This window comes from Lepidochelys olivacea (genome assembly GCF_965140295.1).
Source record: "Lepidochelys olivacea isolate rLepOli2 genome assembly, chromosome: 11".
Classification (NCBI taxonomy): domain Eukaryota; kingdom Metazoa; phylum Chordata; order Testudines; family Cheloniidae; genus Lepidochelys; species Lepidochelys olivacea.
Window position 1 is genome coordinate 907,101 of NC_140421.1, and position 24,269 is coordinate 931,369.

The 24,269-nt window shown below is 67.6% G+C and overlaps 1 protein-coding gene across 1 annotated transcript in view; it reads right to left on the reverse strand.

Annotated features, from left to right (window-relative positions):
* Positions 1 to 2,025: 2,025 nt before the first annotated feature.
* The window catches only part of SPEG (striated muscle enriched protein kinase), a 114,467-nt gene continuing 92,223 nt past the window's right edge, over positions 2,026 to 24,269 (reverse strand). The window contains exons 25-41 of the mRNA XM_084644059.1: positions 23,856 to 24,022; positions 23,530 to 23,556; positions 22,819 to 22,971; positions 20,976 to 21,018; positions 20,570 to 20,638; positions 17,694 to 19,854; positions 17,130 to 17,282; positions 15,957 to 16,073; positions 11,073 to 11,240; positions 10,475 to 10,597; positions 8,615 to 8,779; positions 7,436 to 8,183; positions 6,797 to 7,036; positions 5,793 to 6,016; positions 5,558 to 5,633; positions 4,469 to 4,618; positions 2,026 to 2,541 (exon numbers count right to left, since the gene is read on the reverse strand). Of these exons, the coding sequence (XP_084500185.1) occupies positions 2,319 to 2,541; positions 4,469 to 4,618; positions 5,558 to 5,633; positions 5,793 to 6,016; positions 6,797 to 7,036; positions 7,436 to 8,183; positions 8,615 to 8,779; positions 10,475 to 10,597; positions 11,073 to 11,240; positions 15,957 to 16,073; positions 17,130 to 17,282; positions 17,694 to 19,854; positions 20,570 to 20,638; positions 20,976 to 21,018; positions 22,819 to 22,971; positions 23,530 to 23,556; positions 23,856 to 24,022 (5,007 nt within the window). The 3' untranslated portion in view covers positions 2,026 to 2,318. The remainder of the gene's footprint in view (positions 2,542 to 4,468; positions 4,619 to 5,557; positions 5,634 to 5,792; positions 6,017 to 6,796; positions 7,037 to 7,435; positions 8,184 to 8,614; positions 8,780 to 10,474; positions 10,598 to 11,072; positions 11,241 to 15,956; positions 16,074 to 17,129; positions 17,283 to 17,693; positions 19,855 to 20,569; positions 20,639 to 20,975; positions 21,019 to 22,818; positions 22,972 to 23,529; positions 23,557 to 23,855; positions 24,023 to 24,269) is intronic.

Consider the following 24,269-nt stretch of genomic DNA (forward strand, 5'->3'; position numbering starts at 1 on the left):
TTCCTGCCCCCCCAGCCAGCATTGCCCCCTGGGAGGAGATGCACCGTGGGCACCATGGAGCGGCTGGCAGCAGAGCCAGCCCGGCAGGGGGGAAAGGACAGGCCCATGGAGGGGGCAGGGGAGATGCCAAGAGTTGAGCCCAGGGCCGGCAGGGGCCATTCATCCCCATTCTCCACCCTGGCAGGACCCCCCAGGAGTGAACACAGCCCCCATGAGGCAGCCCCGCAAGAAAGAGCCCCCCCAGGGCCTGGGACAGTGGGGCACACAGAGCGAGCACCCCCAGCCTGGCCCTGGGCTGGTGGATGGACCCCCCCCGGCAGGCAGGGCCGGAGGGGAGATGTGCGTAGAGGGGGGCTGGGGGCGCACATGTCACTGGACGGGGGGGTCGGATGCCTGCGGGAGGGAAGGGTGTGGGGGGGATTGTGACCGATGCTGCCACCCCATGCAGCATCGCGGGGGGCCGCAGGGCCAGGGGTCCAGCCGAACCCCCGGGGCGGAGGAGAGGGACACGGCTCCCATGCAGAGCGAGGGGATGGGGGAGCGTCGTTCGGTGCTGCCCCACTCCGTGTGCGTGTGCGTAGAGGTGGGTCGCTGGGGGGGGTGTTCGGGCGTGTCGCTGTGCACGTGTCCAGGCGTGTGCGTGCATGTCGAGGCGTGTCGCTGTGTGTGTACATAGAAGCGTGTCACTGTACGTGTAGAGGTGTGTCCTTATGTGTGCATATGTACAGGCGTGTCGCTGTGTGTACATGTGTCCAGGCATCACTGTGCGTGCATGGGGTCACTGTACATGTGAAGAGGCATGTGTGTGTACATAGAGGAGTGTCGCTGTGTGTGTATGTAGAAGTGTGTCACTGTACATGTGTCGAGGCGTGTCGCTGTGCACATGTCAAGGCGTGTGCGTGTGTCCAGGCGTGTCGCTGTGCACGTGTCCAGGCGTGTGCGTGCATGTGGAGGCGTGTCGCTGTGCACGTGTCCAGGCGTGTGCGTGCATGTGGAGGCGTGTCGCTGTGCACGTGTCCAGGCGTGTGCGTGCATGTCGAGGCGTGTCGCTGTGCATGTGTCCAGGCGTGTGCGTGCATGTCGAGGCGTGTCGCTGTGCACGTGTCCAGGCGTGTGCGTGTCGAGGCGTGTCGCTGTGTGTGCACAGGGCACGTGTCAGACTGTGGCTCACAGAGGCCGGGCTGCAGACAGCAGGTGACTCCTAGCAGCTCCCCAGGTGGGGAGGGGGGCAAGGGGGGGCTGCTCGGTTTGCCCTCACCTGTAATGGCCACCAGCTTCCCTGACTTTCCATGGAACTGAAGCCACAGGCTGCCCTCACTCAAAATGGCCACCACCCCTCCCTGCAGCGAAGCTGCCCCTCGCCATAAAGACGTAGCTAGAGCACCCCCCCCCGCCCCATGCAGGTGTGTTGTAGCCGCTCTCTGGGGCCCGAGCTGAGGGGGGCGCCAGGGAGCCCGGGGGGGGGCAGGGGCCGCGGGATGCTGGGGGTTGCACACCCAGCAAATATGCCAACTCACCATTTGCACGGCCCCCCAGCGCCTCGGCAGCCACGCGGGCGTGTGGGGCAGGGAGGGAGGCCGGCTGGGGGGCAGGACGGCGAGTGAGCACCACGCCGACACTCACCCGGGGGTTTTACCCACGTCCGGCATGGCCGGGTGCAGCCAGGGCCACTCCGCACCCTGGGGCTGCTGCCAGGACCCCAGGGGACGCGGCTCTGCTCCCCCCAGCTCCGGTTACAGGGCACGTGGGGCAGCCCTCCAGCCCGGCCCCAGAGCACGGAGACGAGCGGAGAAGACGAGCCGAGAAGACGTGCCAGCCGCGGGCTGGGCCGGGCTCCCCCAAACCCGGGGGAAACATCTCAGAGGGCAGACAGTGCTGGTGGCTTCCCCCCCTCACCGCTCCTGCTTCCTGCCCCCGTCCCTCCGTCTCCCCCCTTCACAGTTTCGTGCCCCCCAGAGATTGCTGTGGGGCTCCTCCCATCTCCCCCGCCCCCCGACACTCCCCCCCCTCCCCCGCAGCCCGCCAGCCAAGTCCCGCGCTTTGCGTAGCACTTCCTGCCCTCAGGCACAGCAAAACAGGAAGTCCCGCCCCTTGCAGCAGGCCCCCTGCAGGAGGAGCGGGAGCAGTCGGGCGCGGCGCGGTGAGCCCCAGCGGTGCCGACTCTGCCGGGCGGAGCGCGCCAGGCCGGCAGGGAGGACGCGGGCGCACATCCCGGCGGGTCGCTCGACCCCCGTCCCCCGCCGCGGGGAACCTGCTGCCGCCGGCCCGGCCCCTGGAATGTTCCTTCCGCTCCCCCGTGGCCGCGGGAGGGGCCGGGGCTACTGCGTCACCGGGCCGGGGGGTGGCTGGCCGCCGGAGCCGTGGTAGGAGCGGAGTAAGACCTTGTGCTTGGTGGCGGCCTCGCCACGCCGCCGCTGCTGCTCCACCAGGAACTCCTTGAGCCGGTTGGTGGTGAAGGTCAGGGTCTGGCGGCGCAGCTTCATCAGGTAGGCGTCCTGCAGCCAGGGGTTGGCGAAACAGTCCTGGATGGTGGGCCGGCTCCTGCGACAGGGCAAACGGGCGGAGACGACAGTGACGAATGAAAGGGTCAGACACCAGACTAGACGGACATACACGGTGGGGCAAAAGTCCCCGTGGTTTCTGTACAGGGAGATCGTGTCTTACTCCTCGATTCGCGTTCTTTGAGGGGGTCAACAAACACGTGGACAAGGGGGATCCCGTGGACACAGTGGACTTCGATTTCCAGAAAGCCTTGGACAAGGTCCCTCACCAAAGGCTCTTACGTAAATTAAGTGGTCATGGGATAAGAGGGAAGATCCTTTCATGGACTGAGAACTGGTTAAAAGACAGGGAACAAAGGGTAGGAATAAATGGTAAATGTTCAGAATGGAGAGGGGTAACTAGTGGTGTTCCCCAAGGGTCAGTCCTAGGACCAATCCTATTCAACCTATTCATAAATGATCTGGAGAAAGGGGTAAACAGTGAGGTGGCAAAGTTTGCAGATGATACTAAACTGCTCAAGATAGTTAAGACCAAAGCAGACTGTGAAGAACTTCAAAAAGATCTCACCAAACTAAGTGATTGGGCAACAAAATGGCAAATGAAATGTAATGTGGATAAATGTCAAGTAACGCACATTGGAAAAAATAACCCCAACGATACATACAACATGATGGGGGCTAATTTAGCTACAACTAATCAGGAGAAAGATCTTGGCGTCATCGTGGATAGTTCTCTGAAGACGTCCATGCAGTGTGCAGCGGCAGTCAAAAAAGCAAACGGGATGTTAGGAGTCATTAAAAAAGGGACAGAGAATAAGATGGAGAATATCTTATTGCCCTTATATAAATCCATGGTACGCCCACATCTTGAATAGTGCGTACAGATGTGGTCCCCTCATCTCAAAAAAGATATACTGGCATTAGAAAAGGTTCAGAAAAGGGCAACTAAAATGATTAGGGGTTTGGAACGGGTCCCATAGGAGGAGAGATTAAAGAGCCTAGGACTTTTCAGCTTGTAAAAGAGGAGACTAAGGGGGGATGTGATAGAGGTCTATAAACCCATGAGTGGTGTGGAGAAAGAGAATAAGGAAAAGTTATTTACTTGTTCCCATAATATAAGAACTAGGGGCCACCAAATGAAATGAATGGGCAGCAGGTTTAAAACAAATAAAAGGAAGTTCTTCTTCACTCAGTGCACAGTCAACCTGTGGAACTCCTTGCCTGAGGAGGTTGTGAAGGCTAGGACTATAACAGGGGTTAAAAGAGAACTGGATAAATTCGTGGAGGTTAAGTCCATTCATGGCTATTAGCCAGGATGGGTAAGGAATGGTGTCCCTAGCCTCTGTTTGTCAGAGGGTGGAGCTGGACGGCAGGAGAGAGATCACTAGATTGTTACCTGTTGGGTTCATTCCCTCTAGGGCACCTGGTATTGGCCACTGTCAGCAGACAGGACACGGGGCTGGATGGACCTTTGGTCTGACCCAGTCTGGCCGCTCTTATGTTATGTTCTTAGCAGCCAGGGGAGAGCCCGCAGGTGAGGGACTCGCCACGTCGTCCGCTGGGGAGCCCCAGGCAGGAACCAGGGACCGGCTGGTCATCCCCTTGGGGCCCAGGCAAGGAAAAGGACAACCCCAAAGCCACACCCAGCTAGGAACAGAATCCAGGAGTCCTTTCCCTGTTCAAACCCACTAGACCCCACTCCCCTCCCCGAGCGAGGACAGAACCCAGGAGTCCTGGCTCCCAGCTTCCCTGCTCTAACTACTAGACCCCACTCCCCTCCCCGAGCGAGGATAGAACCCAGGCATCCTGGCTCCCAGCCCCTCTCAGTAACCTCAAGACCCACTGCCTCCATGTCGCCATCCGCAGCTCCCGGGCACTGTGGCTCTGGAGAGGCAGCCCGAGCCTGGCACGCGGGGGCTGTGCTAGGAGCAGTCTCCAATCCGGGCCCCGCGGCCGGTGGCGCTCACCAGGGGTAGATGCAGAGGAGCTTGCGGATGAAGAGCGCGGCGCTCTGCGAGACGTTGGGGTACAGCTTGAAGGCGTCGAAGCGCCCGGCCAGGATCCTGTTCTCAGTCTCGATGGGATCCAGCTCGAAGAACGGCGACCGGCCGCTGAGCCTGGGGACCGGTGGCAGAGTGGGTGAGGAGGCCCTGGGCACTGCCCAGGGCCGGCGCGACCCCCATCAAGCCCCGCTGCCTGCACCACGGGCTGCGACCCCGGCTGGCTGCCACGGACACAGCCGAGCACCGTGCGCTCCCCGGGGGGGGCGCTGCTGCCAGCCGAGGGCGGTGCTTCGGCCCCACCCGGGCGATTAACGCTGGCAAATGCAGCAGGGGGGCGCCAGCAGGGGTCTGCAGCCTGCGCCCCTTGAACCCAGGGCCAGGTCACAAACAGCCCCAATCCCGGAGATGCCTCAGACTTTAAATGCAGGGTGTGAAGGCGCAACCAGCGCTCACTCGATCAGGGCTGGATCCCCACAGGGACATCACCCCCGGGCTCCGCCGGTGCCCCCGACTCCCGACCCGCAGCCCCCCGCTAGCCCAGCCCTGGGCTCCCCCCACCCCTGGCTCTGCCGGTGCCCCTCACTGCCGACCCGCAGCCCCCAGCTAGCCCAGCCCTCGGCTCCCACCCAGCCCTGGCTCTGCCGGTGCCCCTCACTGCCGACCCGCAGCCCCCCGCTAGCCCAGCCCTGGGCTCCCCCCACCCCTGGCTCTGTCGGTGCCCCTCACTGCCGACCCGCAGCCCCCCGCTAGCCCAGCCCTGGGCTCCCCCCACCCCTGGCTCTGCCGGTGCCCCTCACTCCCGACCCGCAGCCCCCTGCCCCGCACAGCCCTGCTGGTGCCCCTCACTCCCGACCCGCAGCCCCACTCTCCTGAGCAGGAGATGCTCACGGTTGCGCCCTGCGTTAGACGGGGGCCAGGCCGCACCCTGCCCTGCGCCTCGTTCCAGGGCCCTAACCCCGCACGCCCCTGACCCCGGCTCCATGGGCGCCCTCGGCCTGTCCCTCCAAACCCAGCCCCCGGCCCCCCAGCCCCTGCGCCCCGGCGGGGACTCACATGATGAAGGTGAGCACGCCGACCCCCCAGACGTCAGCCGCGGAGCCCACCGGGTCTCCCTTCACCATCTCCGGAGCTGCAGGGCGAGGGCAAGGGACCGGGTCAGCCTCCCGGCCAGGAGCGCGGGGGCGGGCTCGGCGGCCCGGGGAGGGGACCGCGGGGCAGAGCCGGCTCCGGGCAGGGGGGCTCACTCACCCCCTGGGCGGAGCCGGGCGTGTGCCGGCCTCGCACTCACACATGCACTCCAGCGTGCCCACGCGGCTCCCCGGCCGGCGCAGCCCCCGCGGGTCGTAGCTCTGGGCGCTGCCGAAGTCGACGATCTTCACCGCGTTGCCGTGGGCGACCAGCACGTTGTCGGGCTTGAGGTCCAGGTGCAGGACGCGGCGCCCATGTAGGTACTGCAGGCCCTGGAGTAGCTGGAGCACGTAGCCCGCCACGTCGTCCTCCGAGAACCGGAACCTGCGGGCACGGGGGGGGTCAGCGCCCGCCCAGCCGGCCCCCCCCCCCGCAGGGTGCAGGGCCCAGCCCAGCTCCCCCCCCGCCCCGCAGCACGGGGCCCAGCCAGCTCCCCCCCCCCGCAGCACGGGGCCCAGCCCAGCTCCCCCCCCCCCCGCAGGGTGCAGGGCCCAGCCCGGCTCCCCCCCCGCCCCGCAGCACGGGGCCCAGCCCGGCTCCCCCAACCCAGCCCGGCTCCCCCCCCCCGCAGCACGGGGCCCAGCCCGGCTCCCCAGCCCCCCCCCCCGCAGCACGGGGCCCAGCCTGGCTCCCCCAGCCCAGCCCGGCTCCCCCCCCCGCAGCACGGGGCCCAGCCCGGCCCCCCCCGCCCCCCCACAGCACGGGGCCCAGCCCGGCTCCCCAGCCCCCCCACGCTGCGAAGGGCCCAGCCTGGCTCCCCCTGCCCCCCCCCCACAGCACGGGGCCCAGCCTGGCTCCCCAGCCCCCCCCCGCAGCACGGGGCCCAGCCCGGCCCCCCCCGCCCCCCCACAGCATGGGGCCCAGCCCGGCTCCCCAGCCCCCCCCCCCCCCCGCAGCACGGGGCCCAGCCCAGCCCCCCCCACAGCGTACAGGGCCCAGCCTGGCTCCCCAGCCCCCCCACGCTGCGAAGGGCCCAGCCCGGCCCCCCCCGCCCCCCCACAGCACGGGACCCAGCCCGGCTCCCCAGCCCCCCCACGCTGCGAAGGGCCCAGCCCGGCTCCCCCTGCCTCCCCCGACCCCCCGGCCCAGCCCCGCTTCCCCCACCTGTCGATGAGGCTGTAGAGGATCTCCTTGCCAGCGCAGTTCTCGGCGATCAGCACCAGGTAGCGGGGCGTGATGTACGCCTCGTGCAGGCCCATGACGCGTTCGTGGTGCAGGCCCTTGAGGATCTCGTACTCCTGCAGGACGCTCTGCTTCTTCTCCGCCTCGTAGGGGATGATCTTGGCCATGAAGTGCTTCCCCGTGGCGTTCTCCTTGCACTCCCGGATCACCCCAAACCGGCCCCTAAGGGACAGGGCGCGGTCGGCACTGGCTGCGCAACGAGGGGCTCGCGGGACGCGGGGCCCGGAGCTCACGGGGGGGGGGGGGGCGGGGGGGCTGCAGGCCCAGGGGTCCAGCCCCAGGAGGCGGTGAAGCCACTTGGCTTCCCCTGGAGGGAGAGCGAGACCCCTCGGGGGCCTGGCCCACTGACGGGGCCCCCCAGAGCCTGTCCCCACGCTGGGGCCCTGGCCCCGATCCTGTGGGTCCCTGATGCTGGGACATAGGGTCAGGGGGGCCCCACTGGATCGCTCTCTCAGACCCCCCCAGCTGGGCATCCCCGGAGACGATGCGGAGCGTGGCACACTGCAGGGGACCCCGGGGGCTGAACCCCGGTGCCCGGACAGGGCCGTGCCCGGCACTAACCTCGCTTTCTCCTCCAGGAAGGTGTAAGGCTTCTGGGGGACCCCCTGGCGCAGCGTTGTGCCCTCCTTTGCCCCTGGAGCCCCCTGCCCTGTTGGGCTAAGCCTGCTGGTGGGGCCGCCGGGCTCCCTGCTCGGGGCGGTGCTCAGGACCAGGGACCGCGTGGCCGACGGCACGGCCTCGTTGGGGAGAGGGGACGGGGCTTCCGTGGGGGGCGTCACAGCCGGCATGGAGACAAAGGAGGTGACCATGTACATGGGCGCTGCTTTGGGGGAGGGGGAGACGGGCGGGACCGAGGCTGGAGGAATGGGGGCGAGTCGGGCGGGGGGCTGGGCTGGGGGGGCAGGGGAGCCCTGCACCGCCTGGCTGGCTGTGTGGGCGGCGAGGGGGGGCGGAGGGGCAGCCCTGGACGGAGTTAACCCCAGCTCTGGAGAGCCAGACACGGCCACTGCGGGAGGGGCGGCAGGCGCGGGGGACGTGGCGGGTGCAGCGGGGGGGCAGAGCTGCCCTTGTGGGGCGCGGGGAGGTGGCTGGACGGCGGCAGAGACGGCCCTGGGAACAGCCGGCTGCGGTGCCCGCCCGGGCATGTGCACGGCCCCTTTGTGCTTGCGGGGCGGGGTGGGGGGAGGGGCCCCCGCGGTTTGGGGCGCGGGCTGGGGGGGAGCGGTCTGCGGGGAGCGGCTGGAAGCTGCTGTCTCGGGGGCAGCCGCGTCCTTCCGGGCAGCAGGAGCCGAGTGGGCAGCGCTGGGATCTAGACAGGAAGCAAAACAGAGCCGTCGGCCTGGGAGCGCCCCGCCTTGCCCACGGGGGCAGCCTGAGCCGGGGAGCTACCGGGGCCGTAGCCAGGTTACAGGGGCCAGATCCCACCCCCCCAGCAGCCATGGAGCAGGGCAGCTGGGAGCGCCCCATCCCTCCCCTCTGAAGCCAGCACATGCCCCCCTTCGGTGCAGGCCCCCCCGCCGGCTAGGCTGGAAAGGGGATCCCCCGCTTTAGTTTGGTCCACGACCCACAAAAGAGCCCCAACACCACCTGGTGCCCCATGATCCCCATGGCCCTGGCCCAGCCCTGCTGGACCCACCCCGACCCCAGGGCAGCAAGGGCCGAGCCTGCGCTGGCGGTGGGGCTGGGACAGGGCCCCCCCACACCCCGTAACCATCCTGCCCCCCCCAGGAGCTCGCTCACCGTCTGTCTCGATGGCCACCGTCTCCGAGGGGTTGCTGTAGGGCCCCTGGCCGGCCTTATTCCTGCAGGCGACCCGGAACCTGGCCGTGCTCCTGGCGGGCAGCTCCGTCACGTTGAAGTAGCAGTCGGCGATGCCCGAGCTGATGGTCTTCCACTCGCGTTCCCCTGGGGAGGGACGTGCAGCCGTCAGCGCCCCAAGGGGCTCCCTGGCTGCGGTGGGAGATGGACGCAGCGCTGCGACCTGCAGGGAGATGGTGCCCTGGGTCTGGGCAGCAGGGTCCTCAATCCCATCCTGCAGCCCCCCATGGGCTGGGGGCTCCTCGGCAGGCACCCAGAGGGGCTGCTGGGGGCTCCTCGGCCCTCAGAAGGGCTGCCGGGTGCTCTCCAGTGTGGGGCCAGCACCCAGTGCCCACGGCTCTGCCCACAGACCCCAGAGCTGCGCAGGCCCGAGGCCTGGAGACTGCCGAGATCCTGTGACACACTGAACCTCAAAATAACACCCTGTGACCCCCATATTCATCATTCGCAGGTGGGTGTGATATCTCCCACAAAGCGTGCCCTGTAAAGTGTCATACGACAGGTCATGATCTGCTGGAACCCACTGTTCAGCCCGAGTAGGTGAATCATCAGCGTGTAGGAAGCGGTGAGATTTCGCTGTGCGGCTGTTCCTGAAATACGCTGTAAATCTGCCCTGGCCTTTCCCCTCCCGCATCTACCCTGGCAGCCACAAGAACAGGAGCCCGGCCCAGGCCTAAAGGAGAAATCTGCTGTAACATCCCGTGGGGAGAGGACATTGCTTGATCTAAACGCTGCCCAGTGTAGTAAGTAGGGCCCTGCCACGTTCACGGTCCATTTGGATCAATTTCACGGCCAGAGAGTTGAAAAATTGGTTAATTTCACATTTTCAGATATTTACATCTGAAGTTTCAGGGTGTTGTAACCGTGGGGGTCCCAACCCGAAAGGTCCCCAGAGGTGGGTCTGATCCCCCCTCCCCTGAGCAGCTGTGCAGGGGGAGGACAAGTCCTGTCCCTCCCCAGCCTGGAGGGGACTTGCAGCTAGGAGCCCCCCCCAGCCCCCCCGCCCCAGCTGGGGCTCGCTCAGCAGCATGGGGGAGATAAGGTTTCACAGGGAAGGGCTAATTTCATGGCTTGTGACACATTCTTCACAGCCGTGAAATTGGTAGGGCCTTAGGAATAAGGTTTAAGATGCAGACTGGGTGCGTATTGGTTATTTTCTCTGGTAACTGTCTCTGCCTCCCACTTCTAATCACTTACAATCTACCGCTCTGGAGTGAATAAACCTGGTTTATGTTTTACCTAAGCCCTGCGGTTGGAGTGAAGTGCTTGGGAAATCTCAGCTCAGGTTACCAGGGCTGGTGCGTGTCCTCTGCACAGGGAGGGAGGGGCGACCGGGTAATGAACTTACACTGGTCGGGCTTCTGCCCGGGGCAGGACGGTGCAGCTCTGGGGTGCAAGGCTGGGAGTCAGGGGGATCTGGTTGGTGCCTTTCCCTGTGTGATTCATGACCGGCTCTGGGAGCTTTCATGCAGCCTAGCGGGGTGTGGGGCTGCATGTCCTGTTGTGCTGAGTGATCACAGCGCCTGGAAGGGGTTGCTGCTGGTCACTAGCAAAGCCTTCTGGAGACAGCCCAGGCTGGAGAGTTAAGGGGGCCCCGTGGCACCCCAGTCCCAGGTTGTACCCTGGGGATCCCGTCACAGGCTGGGATCCAGCCCCAGGGCTGAGGGGTGCTGAAGAGGGGACTGACAAGCGAGGTCCCAGCGCGGCCCCCGGGGAACCAAGGCCCTGCCAGCCCTGGCCCTGGGCCCAGGCAGCGCAGGCTGGGTGCGGGAGGCCTCGTACCGTTCAGTTTGCACTCCAGGGTGTAGGTGCAAGGGGCACAGCTGTCTGCAGGCTTCCACAGCACCAGCACCGTGTTCTTGTACTTCTGAGGTATCTCCGGGGTGCCCGGCTTCCCCGGCAGGCCTGGCAGGAGAGACAGCGCACTGTAACGGGGCTGGCCTGGGCAAGAAACGGGGCCAAGGGGGAGGCAGGGAATGGAGAGGGGACGGGGGTTAGGATGGGGTGGGACAGAGGGGGGTCAGGGAGGGGGCCGGGCCAGCCTAGCCAGACCAGGTTGCAGGCAGTGCTGAGGGCACCAGAGAGCTGGGGCCGTCTCGCCAGTCGAGTGACTGGCAGTGGCCCAAAGGCCCCGGGGCTCCGCACTGCTGCCATTTGCATCGTCTGCAGCGCGGGGGCCTCAGACAGAGCCTCCATTGCAAGGCTCCTGCCCGAGCGCCCTGGGGGAGCGGCCGCAGGGGGGCCTGGCAGACAGGGCCTGGCCGTCCCCGCCGGGGCGCTCCCCGGACAGGGACGGGGCGGTTCTGATCCCGGCCACCCCACAGGCCGCCCGCGCCCAGAGCTGCTGCAGCCAGCGCCCTCCCGCGCCCAGGGCCCTTACGTGCCACGGCCAGAGTGCACGAGCTGGTGGCAGTGCCCAGGGCGTTGGCAGCGGTGCACTCGTACAGGCCTGCATCCTTCTTGCACGTCTTGGGGATGGTGAGCAGCTGGCGGCCATCCTTACACGAGACGATGTTCACCGCGGCGTCGGACACCAGCGACTGCTTGTCTGTGGGGAGGGAGGATGAGCAGGGCTGGCTGGCCAGCCCCGCCGCTCGCCCGTAGCGAGGCCCCAGCCCCCGGCTCGTTCCCAGTCTGCTCGGCGTTCAGAGCACCCGGACCTCACCGAGCAGCTGCACCCCAGCCCCCACGGCCGGCCTGGTACCCAAGCAACCTCCACATGGCCCCTGAGGGCCCTTCCATCTGCCTCAGCAGCGCTGGTCCTGCAGGTTTGGGTCCAAGGGAGATTTGGGTCCCTGGACAAAGCGACTGTCTGCACAGTAGATGAATCCAGGGACCAACACCCGGCAGCACGGGATCACTGAGGAGAGGGGCTCAGAGAAATGGGTACAAATGGGTGTGACACCAGCAGGCCAAGCACCAGCCCATGCCAAGGTCCCCAGGTCTCAGCCAGACGCTGACAGACACAGGGCCGGGATCTGCCCAGCTCGCCTGCAGGTTACCAGTGACAGGACGGTACCAGAACCAGGGGTTAGCGTCTGAACTCTGTCAAATGCCAGCCTCAGTCTCACTTCTACTGTCAGTTCCCGGTCAGGCCGGGCTATCTGAGCAGGTGCCAGGCAGGGGTGGACAGTGATGGAAGAGCTGCTCTCCCACAGACATTTTTACGCCCCTCCCTGAAAGAGGAGACCCAGCAACGGCAGCCGGGCTTGGCTTGGATCTCACAGCTGGGAACTCCCCACATCTGGATGGAGAAACCATCAACAAAAGGCCTGAAGACTTGTCTTGTTCCGCCCTCCTCCCTGAGAGCGACTCCCTGCATCCGGTGAGAGCACACGGCAGCAGGGGGAGAACCCAAACCCAAAGGGACTAGGTGTGACAAAGTGGGAATTCTTTTGTAATATTTGTGTGAAGCCTATATGTGCCTCAGTTTCCCCTATGTGCGGCAGTTACCTCAGGAAGAGAGAGGCCTGTCGCTCTCTGGGCAGGCTAACACAGCTGAGAAGGGCTCCCAGCTGCCTGGGGCCTGAGGTCCCGTATCAGTGGAGCTCTGAGAAGACAATGGCAAATCCAGCTGCCCAGACACGGATGCCCAGCAACCAAGGACCCAGAGAGATCTGCACTCCACACCACTGGGCAGGGGGCTGAGCCACATCCTCCGGCTCGGCTCGGGAACAAAGGGCTGGGGTGGGGCGGGAGGAAGTTGAGGGTTGGCTGCTGAGGGCTCTGGGCGCACCTGGCCTGGGACAAAGGGAGGTCAGAGAGACGGGGCTCTGGGCTGACCAGGATGGTCTCGGCTGTAACTTTCTGTTCTCTGTGCTGGGTCCAGGTGACTAATAACCCGCCAGTCAGGCTGCGTGTCCCTGCAGATGCTGGCGGAGGGGGTGCTGCCCCCCAAGATGGTACAAGTCTCCATCGGAGTCTGTCTCAGGGGGACTCGCGGCCTGGAGCTCACGGGGGCTGGTGGGGCGGGGGGCTGCAGGCCCAGAGGTCCAGCCCCAGGAGGCGGTGAAGCCGCGTGGCTTCCCCTGGAGGAAAAGCGAGACCCCTCGGGGGCCTGTCCCCATGCTGGGGCCGTGGCCCCGATCCTGTGGGTCCGTGACACTATGCTGCCTGGACGCGGGTGGGGAGCGGGCGGGGGGGGGAAGTTGTTTCTAAGCATAAGAGATTCCCCAGCTGCCCAGCCTGGGCGAGCCCTCAGGCCCAGCAGAGCTAGCTGACCGCAGCACCTGTTGGCACCTGTAACTCGGGGCACTTTGCCGCGCTGCAACCGTCTCGCGCCGGGGTGTGAAAAACCCGAGCGCGGCAAAGCCCCCGTGTGGACCCTGCCCCAGCGCCGGGAGCCGCCCCTCGGCCACACCCGGCACGTTACCGCGCAGCCGTGCAGACTGGCCCTCACCCGTGTGGCCATGCAGAGCTCGCTTGCGGCCTCAGCCCGAACGGGCCACGAGCGTCTCTGGCGCGAGGCCGAAGCGCACCAGGCCTGGGGTAAGTGACGGGCCCCGTGGGGCTGGAGCAACCTGCGCCCCGCTGGGCTCCTGGGGCCCATCGACCACAGGGCTGTGCTCCCGGGCGAGAGGGGCGGGCCGTGACCGCCATGAGGCCGGGCAGGGCCTGAGGAGGTTTCACGGGGTGCCACGTCCATGAGGCATCACCCTCGGGGCGGCGTGAGCCCTGCGGGCCGTGTGGGCCACGTGGGACCCTGGATGACAGCGCTGAGTGTGACCAGCGGGGCCATGTGAGGGACCGGCGACAAGGGTACCCCTTGCCGGGATGAGGAGCTTGTTTCTATGCTTGTGTCACTTTGTATGGTGCGTCACCGCTGCGGAGGGTAGATCTGTAACTCCACACTTGTCTCCGGGGGACGCCCCCCGACAGGCAGGCAGCCCTGCCTGGCCTGAGCCCATCAAGGGACGTCAGCTGCCCCAGGAACCCACTGAAAGGAGCCGGGGGCCACACCTGGGGAGGCAGCAAGGCCTGTGGACCGAGAACTCCACGTGCTGTGAAGCTGTTAGGGGCACAGGAAGTACCAGCCGCACGGGAAAAGGAATATAACAGGGCAGCTGCATTGTCTCCATTTTGTCTTCAATCCTGCTTCCTACCCCGGGAGTAACTTTCTACAAAGCTCTGACCAAAGGACTGACTGACCCATCCGAGCTCTGGGTGATTCCAGAGGGACTTTCAAGCCAGCAAACTCACCACCACTGGCTAGGAACCTGATGTATAGACTCTGAAGTCTCTGTGATTGCTGTGACGAAGTGGGACTGTTCTTAATGTTTCCTCTGAATAGTGTGGGGGTGCCTCAGTTTCCCCTAGGCAGTTCTTAAGTATCTAGGGGGTGGGGTAAGGGTGTATGATCATTGCAGAGCCCTAGAGGGCAGGGGTGTGCAGGGGTCTGGACACAGAGAATGGCCGACACCCTGTTTCCTGGCCACTGATGGCCTGGGCCCTTCCCCCCTGCAAGGTGAGAGCTAAAGGGTTGGAGAACAAAGGAATCCGGTGACCTCCTGGCCCAGGAAAGGAACAAAGCCCAGAGGAGGGGCTGGAGGGAGTTTCAGTTTTGGGCTGGAACGCAGGGAACCCCAAGGCTGGGGTCTAAGCTCCCTGCCCCCCAGAAGGACTTGACTGAGGGGTCCTGGTGTGAGGCAGCAGGGAGGGGGGAGTGTTGACCTGGGGATGTGCCCTGGGGATGGGAGACCTGAGAGCCTGTCCCCTGAGCCAGGAGGGGGAGGTGACACCTCTACCCAGGAATGTGAAGACAGGCTGCAGGAGGGGGCCTGCTGGGGGGGTTTAGTTTCAGTTTGGGGCTGGGGGGAGGAACACAGGGAACCCCAGGGCTGGGGTATAAGCTCCCTGCTCCCCCAGAAGGACGTGACTGAGGGGTCCTGGGGGTACCCACAAGCTCTGTTGTGGACTGTGTTCCTGTTGTCCAATAAACCTTCCACTTTACTGGCTGGCTGAGAGTCCCGGTGAATCCAGGAAGAGGGGTGCAGGCCCCGGACTCCCCCACACTCCGTGACAATTGCTTTACCAGTTAACATCTCCTCTTCTTCGTTCTTTTTTCTTTATAATAAACCATTAGTTCTAGAGGCTGAAGGACTGGCTGAGCCAGTAACGCGGTGACCCTTTGGGGTCCGAAGAACATTTGGTATACGTGAGCAGAGTTTTCAAATAACTTCTCACTGTGCTGGACCTAGGTGCTGACCAGGAGCCTGAGAACTGGACTGCAGTGGCTGTGTGATTGCTCCCTCAGCGCCTGGATACCCCGTGTGGAGCACCGGACGCACCGTTTGTGACTGGTTGGGGAGCATCTCTGGTGTTACCCACCAGGATGGGGAGTAGCTGCTCTCCCTTTTGCAGCCTGCCCTGACCTTGGCATTTTCAGTGAGGGCTGCCCCAGGCACCCTGGGGCACATCCTGGTTCAGAGCAGCCGCCCTGAGGTTGGGGCTCATGTTCTTGCGTCCGCACTGCGAGCGATAATGGGGGCACCCAGACCTGGGGGTCACAGTGCTTCAGCTCCCCAGAGCACTCCACACCCAGTCCTGCGGGCACAGAGCCCCAGGTACCAGTCCCACACGCACAAAGAGTCCCCAGAGCCTTGGCCTCTGGGCACCGGTCCTGGGGGCACAGAGCCCCCCCAGGCACCGGTCCTGCGGGCACAGAGCCCCAGGTACCAGTCCCACACGCACAAAGAGTCCCCAGAGCCTTGGCCTCTGGGCACCGGTCCTGGGGGCACAGAGCCCCCCCAGGCACCGGTCCTGGGGGCACAGAGCCCCCCCAGGCACCGGTCCTGGGGGCACAGAGCCCCCCCAGGCACCGGTCCTGGGGGCACAGAGCCCCAGGTACCAGTCCCACACGCACAAAGAGTCCCCAGAGCCTTGGCCTCTGGGCACCGGTCCTGGGGGCACAGAGCCCCCCCAGGCACCGGTCCTGGGGGCACAGAGCCCCAGGTACCAGTCCCACACGCACAAAGAGTCCCCAGAGCCTTGGCCTCTGGGCACCGGTCCTGCAGGCACAGAGCCCCCCCAGGCACCGGTCCTGCGGGCACAGAGCCCCCCCAGGCACCGGTCCTGGGGGCACAGAGCCCCCCCAGGCACCGGTCCTGCGGGCACAGAGCCCCCCCAGGCACCGGTCCTGCGGGCACAGAGCCCCACCCCCCCAGTCCCATGCGCACAGAGCACCCTCAGAGTCCCGGCTCCTGGGTCCCAGTCCTGTGGGCACAGATCCATGCCCTGGCCCGCAGGCAGCAGATCCCCGACCTACCCTTCATCCAGAGGATTTTGGGGGATGGGCTGGCAGCTGGCAAGCAGAACAGGGTTGCCGGGTCGCCCTCCAGCAGCACCTGGTCCTTCAGCTTGATGTGGAAAACGGGGGAGAAGTCTGGGGGAGCAGAGGGGACACGACAGGCATGAGTGAGGGTGGAATGGGGGGTCCTGGCCCCTGGCAGGCGCAGGCCCCACAGTGAGCACAGCCCCCCAGAAGGAGCCTGTAGGACTGCCAGCTGGTCCCCTGGCTCAGTGTCTCCCCCACCCCTGTGGCTGGCCCAGGAGTGGCCCTGGAGGGGGAGAGCCCTGCTCCCACCCCCTGGCCAGGGGCCTTGGTCTAGGGAGGGGATAACTGTGGGACCCCCAGACCGCAGATGGGCTGCTCCTCTGCTAAGTGCCCCCCAAGTGCCCGGCCTGACCCCACTCCCCTGCCCTGGCCCTCTCGTGCGATCGCAGCGGGACACAGACCACACAACGCAGGAGACAGAGCGCCAGGGCCGGGCGCCGCAAGGCCCTCTCCGCTGCGGGGGGCTGCCCCGGGGCCGGTCCTGGACACTGGGGGGCCAGACCCTGCCCGGGACGAGGTGGGAGGCTGCTCAGAGCGGGACAAGGGTCTGCCATGAGCCCAGCACCCCGCGCCCAAACACGTGGGGCATTGCCCACCGCCAAGCGCTGCCTCGGGCAGACTCTGCCCTTCGGGCCCCGTAGCAGCACCGTGCCTGGCTCCGGAGCGTGGGGGGCGTCGGGTGCAATGCAACCGACGCGGCGTCTTTGCAGCCTTGGTTTCTCGGCGTCTGTGGGTGCAGCGGCCCCCGTGAACCCCGTTTCCACCGCCCCTGGCCCGCGCACGGCTCCGCTGGGCTGCAGGGCTCCCCGCGCAGTGTGGTGCTGTGGGGCTCTGCCCCCTTCTGCCTGCCCCCAGTGGGGGGAGGCCCAAACTGAGCCAAGCCCCCTTCCCCTCCCCACACCTGCTCCCCAGCCAGCTGCCAGCCCTCTCCCCCCCCCATGGCCTCTCCCCAGCCCCCTCTCCTGACCTTCCACCACCCCATATCCCCCAGGATACCCATGTCGCCCCCCCAGATCCCTGAGCCAGCCCTGCTGCCCTCCCTGCTGGGGGCTCCCTACCTGGCCCAGGACCCGGGCGCAGCCCCCCTCCCCCAGCCGGACCTACCCGACTCATGGCGCACGTACTGCCTGCCCACGATGGTGCCGTCCTCCTGCAGCAGGCTGGCCGGGATGTTGGGCTGCGAGGCCACCTTGTCCCTCTTGGCGCGGGACAGGCCCCAGCGGTCCCACCGGGAGCGTCTCTGGCCCTCGCTGGGAGCTGCAGGGGGAGAGGGGCCGAGGCCATGCTGACTACGCCCCGGCCAGGTGCCGCCCGCGGTCCCACCATCGGGACAAGCCCTGCCAGGCGCCCGCAGGTGGCCGTGTACACGACCACCGCTCGTGCTCCCAGCCGGCCCAGAGAGGCGGGAGGGCTGAGAGTGGGGGTTGCTCACCCAGGGACCCCCCAGCCCGCTCCCCAGGGGCCCATCTCTGCCATGCAGGGGTGGGCAGAAGTCTGGGCTGGGACCGTGCCCAGCGGCCGGGGGGGCCAGGAAGGGCAGTTTCTGGTTTGCCCCAGGGCCAGCACGGGCCCCAGCGGTGGCGATGGGGTAGAGATGGCTGCCAGCAGGCACGTCCCCAGGGGCCCAAGTGGGCTCCGGGCCCCTCCGCAGCCCCTGTCCCCGCTCACCTCTGGCACCCGCCTCCTGGGTGCTGCTCTCGGACTGGAAGGACTCGGCGGAGGGCGCCAGGGCAGACTGTGCTGCCAGCTGGTTCTGCGGGATCCCCACCTTGCGCAGGTTCTCCCCCTCCGAGTTGGACCTCCGCAGCAGGGCCAGCAGCGGGCTCCGCTTCCCGGGCCCCTCCGCCGGCCCCCTGTCGTCCGAGGGGCTGCGCAGCCGCTGGGAGAGGCGCTCCACGGTGGAGCTGATCCTCCGCCGCATGGCCACGACGGGCGACTCGCCGGGCTCCCTGCCGGGGGGCTCCGACCCACCCTCGCTCCTGCCTGGCTCCGATTTCAGGCTCGCCGAGTCCCGCTTGCCCTTGGAGCTGCCCCGACCCAGGCTCCAGGAGAGACGGCGGCCCCGGCTCGGGGGCTCGCGGCCCGACTCCTCCTCGGGCTTCTTCCTCTCCATGGGCGGCGTGTGCCAGAGACGCTGGGACATCCTGCGGATGAAGCCGGCCTCCTCCGGCTCCCGCAGGTCCTGCACCGACTGGGCCCGCTGGGCCGGGCCCTTGGAGAGCTCCAGCGGTGCCCCGGCCGGGCCGGGCCGGTACATCCCCTCCTCCCGCGCCAGCGGGCTGGCCCGGGGCCGGCCCTCCGCGTGGGGCCTGGTGAGGAGCTTCAGGCCGCGGCTGAGCGAAGACTCCCGGCCCCGCTTGAACTTGGCCTCGAAGACTTCCTCCGAGTCGATGTCCACGATGGCCAGGGCGCTGCTGGAACGCTCTGCCGTGGGCACCCCTGCCGCGGGCACCTCCGCAGCATGGGCGGGGGGGGCCGCGGGGGGAGGCTCGGGCCGGACAGGCTGCCCGGGCGCTGCGGGCAGCTGGATGGACTGAATGACTTGTGCATAGGAGGAGGGCTTGGGGGCCCTGGAGTCCAGGGCCGGGGGCTCCGGCAGGGACGCTCTGGGCTTGGGGGCCGCCTGCAGGGGGACCTGGGCGGCTCCGGCAGCTGCCGGCCGTGGGCAGGGGGGCTTTTCTTGAGGCTTCTCGGCGGGAGACTTCTTGCCCACAGCTGCCAAGCTGGCTCTGGGCCTGGCAGCGTCCTCCGGCACCCGCCCCTGCTCAGGGGGGGCCTCCGGCAGCTCAGGGACGGGTGGCTTGGAGGAGCTTTCCCGCGGGGTCTGGGGCCGGGACTCGGTCAGGGCGGAGAGCGAGGGGGACTCCTTGAGCCGCTGGGCTTCCAGACGAGCCACGGGGATCTCCAGCGGGGCGCCCGAGCGGCGATGCACCGTCACCGGCTCCACGTCCCCCTGGCTGAAGGAGCCGCTCTTCTGCAGCGGGCGCGGCTCTGGGGGCGGGTGCTGCGGGGCCGCCTCGCTGGAGGCCGCCCGCACCAGCCGGGGCCCCGGGGGCGGCTGCTTTGCTGGCCGGGGGGGCCGCGGCACCTTCTTCTCCAGGGTCTCCAGGAGCGGCCCCCGCAGGCCGCTGACCTTGGGCTCCACGGGGCTGCCCCGCAGCAGGCGCTGGCCGCCCTCCTCCTCGGCCTGCCTGCGGGGCGCCCCCCCCGGGCTGGGGCTCCGGCGCGGCAGCTCCATGGACGCCGCCTTCCTCAGCGCCGGGGGGGGCCCCTGGCCCGCCGGCCCCGCCCCGTCCTCCGCCGGCAGGCCCAGCAGGAGGGCGCTGTCCGCGGAGCTGCCCCGCCGCAGCCCGCCCCTCCGGCCGGCCGGGCGCCCCCCCTCCGGCGACTCCAGGCTGGGGCCCTTCTTCAGGGCCTTCCGGGGGCCCGCGGGCCGCGGCCGGGCCTCGGCAGAGTCCTCGTCCGAGGAGCCGGGCCCCTCCGCCACCGGGGGCCTCTTCTGCGGGCCAGCGTCCTTCTGCCTCTCCCCCGAGCCCTCCGCCTGCCACTCCATGGGGGCCACCTCCGCCAGCGCCCCCTCGGCCTGGCCCAGGGCGTCGTCCTCCGTGGGGATCTCGTTGAGGGAGACGCGGGAGCCGGAGAACTCCACCTGGCGGGGCATGGGGAGGAGGGGCAGCTCGTCCAGCTCCTCCGAGTCCGAGGAGGAGGAGAGGGCGGGCGAGTCCTTGAGGTGCCGGGGCACGGCGATGGAGAGGTGGCTGGACGTGTCCTCCAGCAGCTCCGGGATGGCTCTCGGCACCAGGCTGCCTTTGTAGCTGATCTGGGAGCGCTGCGGGGCGGGCAGACAGACAGTCAGAAGCTGCACAGGGGCCTGTGGGGGGGTTGGAGGGAGCCGTGGGGGGAACGGCACAGGGCGGCTGGGGAGAAGAACCCCTGGGGGAGCCGTGGGGGGGAGGGGAGAATGGGGCTGGGGTTGGGGGGGCTGCGAGGGGGAAGGGGAGAATGGGGCAGGGGGTTGGGGGGAGCCGCATGGGGGGAGCTGTGCAGGGGGACCAGGCCAAACTCACCAAAGGCCCCTGAGCTGCCAGAAGGGGTGGCAGGGGCGTCCCTGCCCTTTGCTCGTTGGGCTTTGCCCCAAGCACCCCCCACCCCACAGTCCTTGGGATGGGAGCGCAGGGGGCTTGGCCCCCATGGGGCAGACAAAGGGACGCGTGGGCCGGTGGTTCGGGGCGGGGCTGGCCTGGGGTTCAGTTCCCGGCCCTGCCACAGACTCTGGGGGCCGTGGGCAGCCCCAGCCTGGCTCAGCCACTGCCGTGGGGGGCCAGAAAAGCAACGGGATGAACTGCTCCCCACTGATCTCGCTGGGCCTGGCGCAGGAGCCCCCCACCCCCTCTCTGCTCCCCACGCAGGGGCCCAGCAAGGCTCCATGTGCCCGCCACATGAGCTCAGGCCTCTGCACTGGGGGCGTCATCCCCACTTGCTCCATCTCCGCCCTATGGCAGCGTCGCCTGCCCCACCCCCCGGGCCCCGGCCGCCCGCCTGACCTGCCACTTCCTGCGGCAGACGAAGAGCTTCAGGTGGTCGGTGCTGATGGATTTCCCCTTGGCCAAGGTCTGCGGAGAGCGGAGAGGAGCATCCGGGGGCTGCCTGATGCCTCCGCCCCCCTCCCTGCCCACCAACGCCCCCCCCATGGGCCAGCCCTCTCCCTGCCTGCCAATACCCCCTGCCCACCTGCCCCCCTCCCTGCCGACCCCCCCGCCCTGGGCTACCCCCTGCCCACCGGCCCCCACCACCACTGGGCTGACCCCTCCCTGCCCGCCAACAACCCCCTGCCGGGCCAAACCCTCCCTGCCCGCCAATGCCCCCTTCACTGGTCCACTCCCCCTCCCTGCCCACCATCACCCCCCAGATGCGAGATCCCCCCTGGGCTGGACACAACCGACCACGCACCTTAAACCAGGGGTGCTCCAACGTTTGCTCCGCATTGGGTCTCCTACAAACAGGGGAGGGCCTGGGTCAGACCTAGGGTGAGCCCCCCTCCTCCCCAAGGCTCAGCACCAGCACTGCTGCCCATGGGAGCAGAGCCAGGCCCGGCGATGGGGTTGGCATCAGGCCCCTGGCACAGTCGGGGGATCTGTCCGGCCACCCGCAGCAGCACCCTGGCTTGGCCCGCTGCATGTGGGGGTGGGGCACCTCCCTCTGGCTGCGGGGGCCAGCCTGGGGCGGTTCTGGTCCCTGGGCATGGGGGGACTTGGCCCAAGGGGCTCCCTGCCCAGCTCCACCACCGTGCCCGCGGGGCCCTGGCGTGGGATGCTCCCGCCCCCGACACTGTGGGCTCCTAGTCCCTGGCCCTTCCTTCCAGACGTTCCCCGTCACTCCCAGCCCAGGGGTGGCAGGAGGGAGACCTGACCCAGCCTGGGGGACGGGCAGGACCAGCCCTGGGGGGGTGTGGCAGGGCCCGGAGGCCCCCCACGGGACCCCCCACTGGGGCACCAAGGCCTGGGCAGGGATGTGGGCTGAGCACCAGGCTTGGTCACGGCTCCGAGCCGCAGCCCAGGGATCTCAGGCCCCAGCGATCACGAAGGGGGTGGGACTAGGCTGGGCTGGTGTGACGAAGTGGGAATGTTCTTAATATTTTGTCGGAATACTGTGGGTGCCTCAGTTTCCCATATGTGGAACTCAAGTATCTAGGAGAGGTAGGGTGAACATACGTCCTGTTTTGACCGGGACAGTCCCGTTTTTAAGCTCTGTCCCAGCTGTCCCGACTCTTTTGACAAAAGTGGGCATTTGTCCCATTGCCCTTGCCAACGCAAACGAGCGGGGTGCGGAGGAACGAGGGGGGGGAGGCAATGCCGGCCCCACGCAGGGTGGGGAGCAGGGCTAAGATGAGCAGCTCAGACCAGCCCAGCGCAAGGACAGGGAGGATTTGGGCTAGTGCTAACCCCACACGATGTCCTGTTTTCCCTTGGGGAAATATGGTCACCCTAGGGGGTGGGACGGGGGTGTGATCGTTGCAGGGACCCCCAGAGGGCAGGTGTGACGCCGAGTGGCTAACGGGGCACAGAGACCAGCCGACACCCTGAATCCCGGCAGCTGACCGCCGGGCCCCTCCCCTGCCAGAGCCAGCCGGCGTGCTGGGGAACAGAGACCAGGGGACCTGTTTGCCCGGGAAGGAGGCAAAGGCCGCAGGGGGGCAGCTGGGGGTGACGGAGGCCGGGCTGCTGGAAGCGAGTCAGTCACCTGGTTGGGGACTTGCGGGGAGGGGACACCCGGAGCTCTGGGTCCCCCCGAGCTGGACTTTGCAGCAGGTCCCTGATTTCTGTGCTCACAAGCTCTGTCCTACGCTGGGGTCCCCACGACTAATAACCCATCTGTGTCCCATGCTGGCTGGGAGTCACGGCTGGCTGCGAGTGGGGGGCAGGGCCCTTTGGGGGGAGGCTCCCCAGGGGTCCCGTCCAGGGGGACTCACTGTGGGGTGGGGAGCCGGGGGCTGAATGCTCCGAGGTCAGACCCAGGAGGGGCTGAAGCCGGGCAGGCTCCTGGCCCTGGGGAGTGGCCCTGAGGGGAGACGCTGCCCCAGAGCCCTGGCTGGCGTCACTCCGCGGGTGCCCGAGCCCCCAGCCGGCGACTCCGGGACAAATGGCCCAGGGGGTGGGGGGGAAATTGGGCTGGGAGCTGCAGCGGCCCGGGCAGGAGGGGATGGGGCTTGGGGGGAATGTCCCGGGGAGGGGGCTGGGATGGCCCAGGCGGAGCTGGGGGGCGGCCCAGGGAGGCGGGGGCCCGGGGTACTCACAGCCGGTCGTTCACCAGCACTTTGATGAGGAAGCCCTTGGCCTCCCGCGTCAGCCCCAGGAACATGCTCTCCTCGAAGGCCACGTTGTAGTTGCGGATGTTCAGCAGCGTGGTCTTGTCGTTCTCGCCCACAAACGGGGAGATCCCCGTCAGGCTGCCGGCAAGGAGAGCCAGGGTGACGCCAGCTGGCCGGGGCGCCCCGCGGGGGGAGGGGGAGTCTGGACAGGGCGCCCCATGGGGGGAGGAGGAGCCGGGCACCGAGGCGCCCCACGGGGGGAGGGGGAGCCGGGCCCCGGGGTGCCCATGGGGGGCAGGGCAGGCTGTGGGACACACGGGAGGGCAGGACGCCACCCCCACCAGGCTGGGTGCCTGTTGCCCAGAGCCAGCTTGTGCCCGGGGGAGAGTCTGGGGGCTGGCTGAGCCCTGGGGAGTTGGAGGGGGAAGGGAGGGATAAGGGAGCCGGCTGGGGGGAGCTGGCCACGCCCTGGGGGAAGGGAGGACAGGGGCCGGCTGACCCTGCATCCCAGCAGCATGTAGGGGCCCCAGAGAGGGGGCTCCCCACAGGCACCTGCTCCAGCTGGGGGCTGCCCCCTTCACCGTGGCCCTGCGCGGCTGCTCCCGGGCCCGTTTCCATGGGCGCGGTGTGGGGTGATTGGCACGGGTGCTGCAGGGGCAGCCGGGGGGGCAGCCGGGGGGGGCAGCCGGCCCTTACCATAGGTAGGCGATGACTCCCACGGGCCTGTGGAGAGAAGGCGATGGTTACAGGCCAGGGGGCACCAGCCCATGACAGGGGAGTGCAGCAGGAGAGGGGTCCCAGGCTCACTCCAGGCCCTGCCCCCCGCCATCCCCCAGCCCCCCAGGGTTCTCAAAGAAAAGCCCCTCTGTTTCCTGGGGGCGTGGGGCCCCTGACCTCACCCCAGCCCCTCCTGTGGGCATCCTGCACCCACCCGCCTCCCAGCCAAGGTCCCATCGGGACGGCCGGGGTCCCCGGGGGGCTCAGCCCCCACTCCAAGGGGCTGCTGGCTGGGCAGCCGTTACCAGACGTCGGTGACGATGGAGACGGGGCTCTGGCTGACGATCTCCGGGCCCACGAACTCGGGGGTGCCGTACTTGCAGAACTGGGCCCCCTCTGGCACCAGCCGCTGCGCGTTGCCGAAGTCACAGAGCCGCAGCTGGTCGCTGCTGGTCATGAGCAGGTTCTCGGGCTGCAGGAGAGCGGGGGGACAAGCGTCAGAGGGAGACGGCCGGGCGGGGGGGACACAGGACAAAGCGAGGGCCCAGCTGGGGGGTGGTACCATGGGGGGCATGGGGCTCTGGGGCTCCACAACAGCCAAGCCATGACATGCAAGAGCAGAGTGGGGGCAGGGGATGGAGCCCCCAGCCCAGGTGCCGCGGGAGAGACCAAGCCGATGCTCCAGAGAAGCACTAGCCCAGCACGGCTCTGCGGCCAGG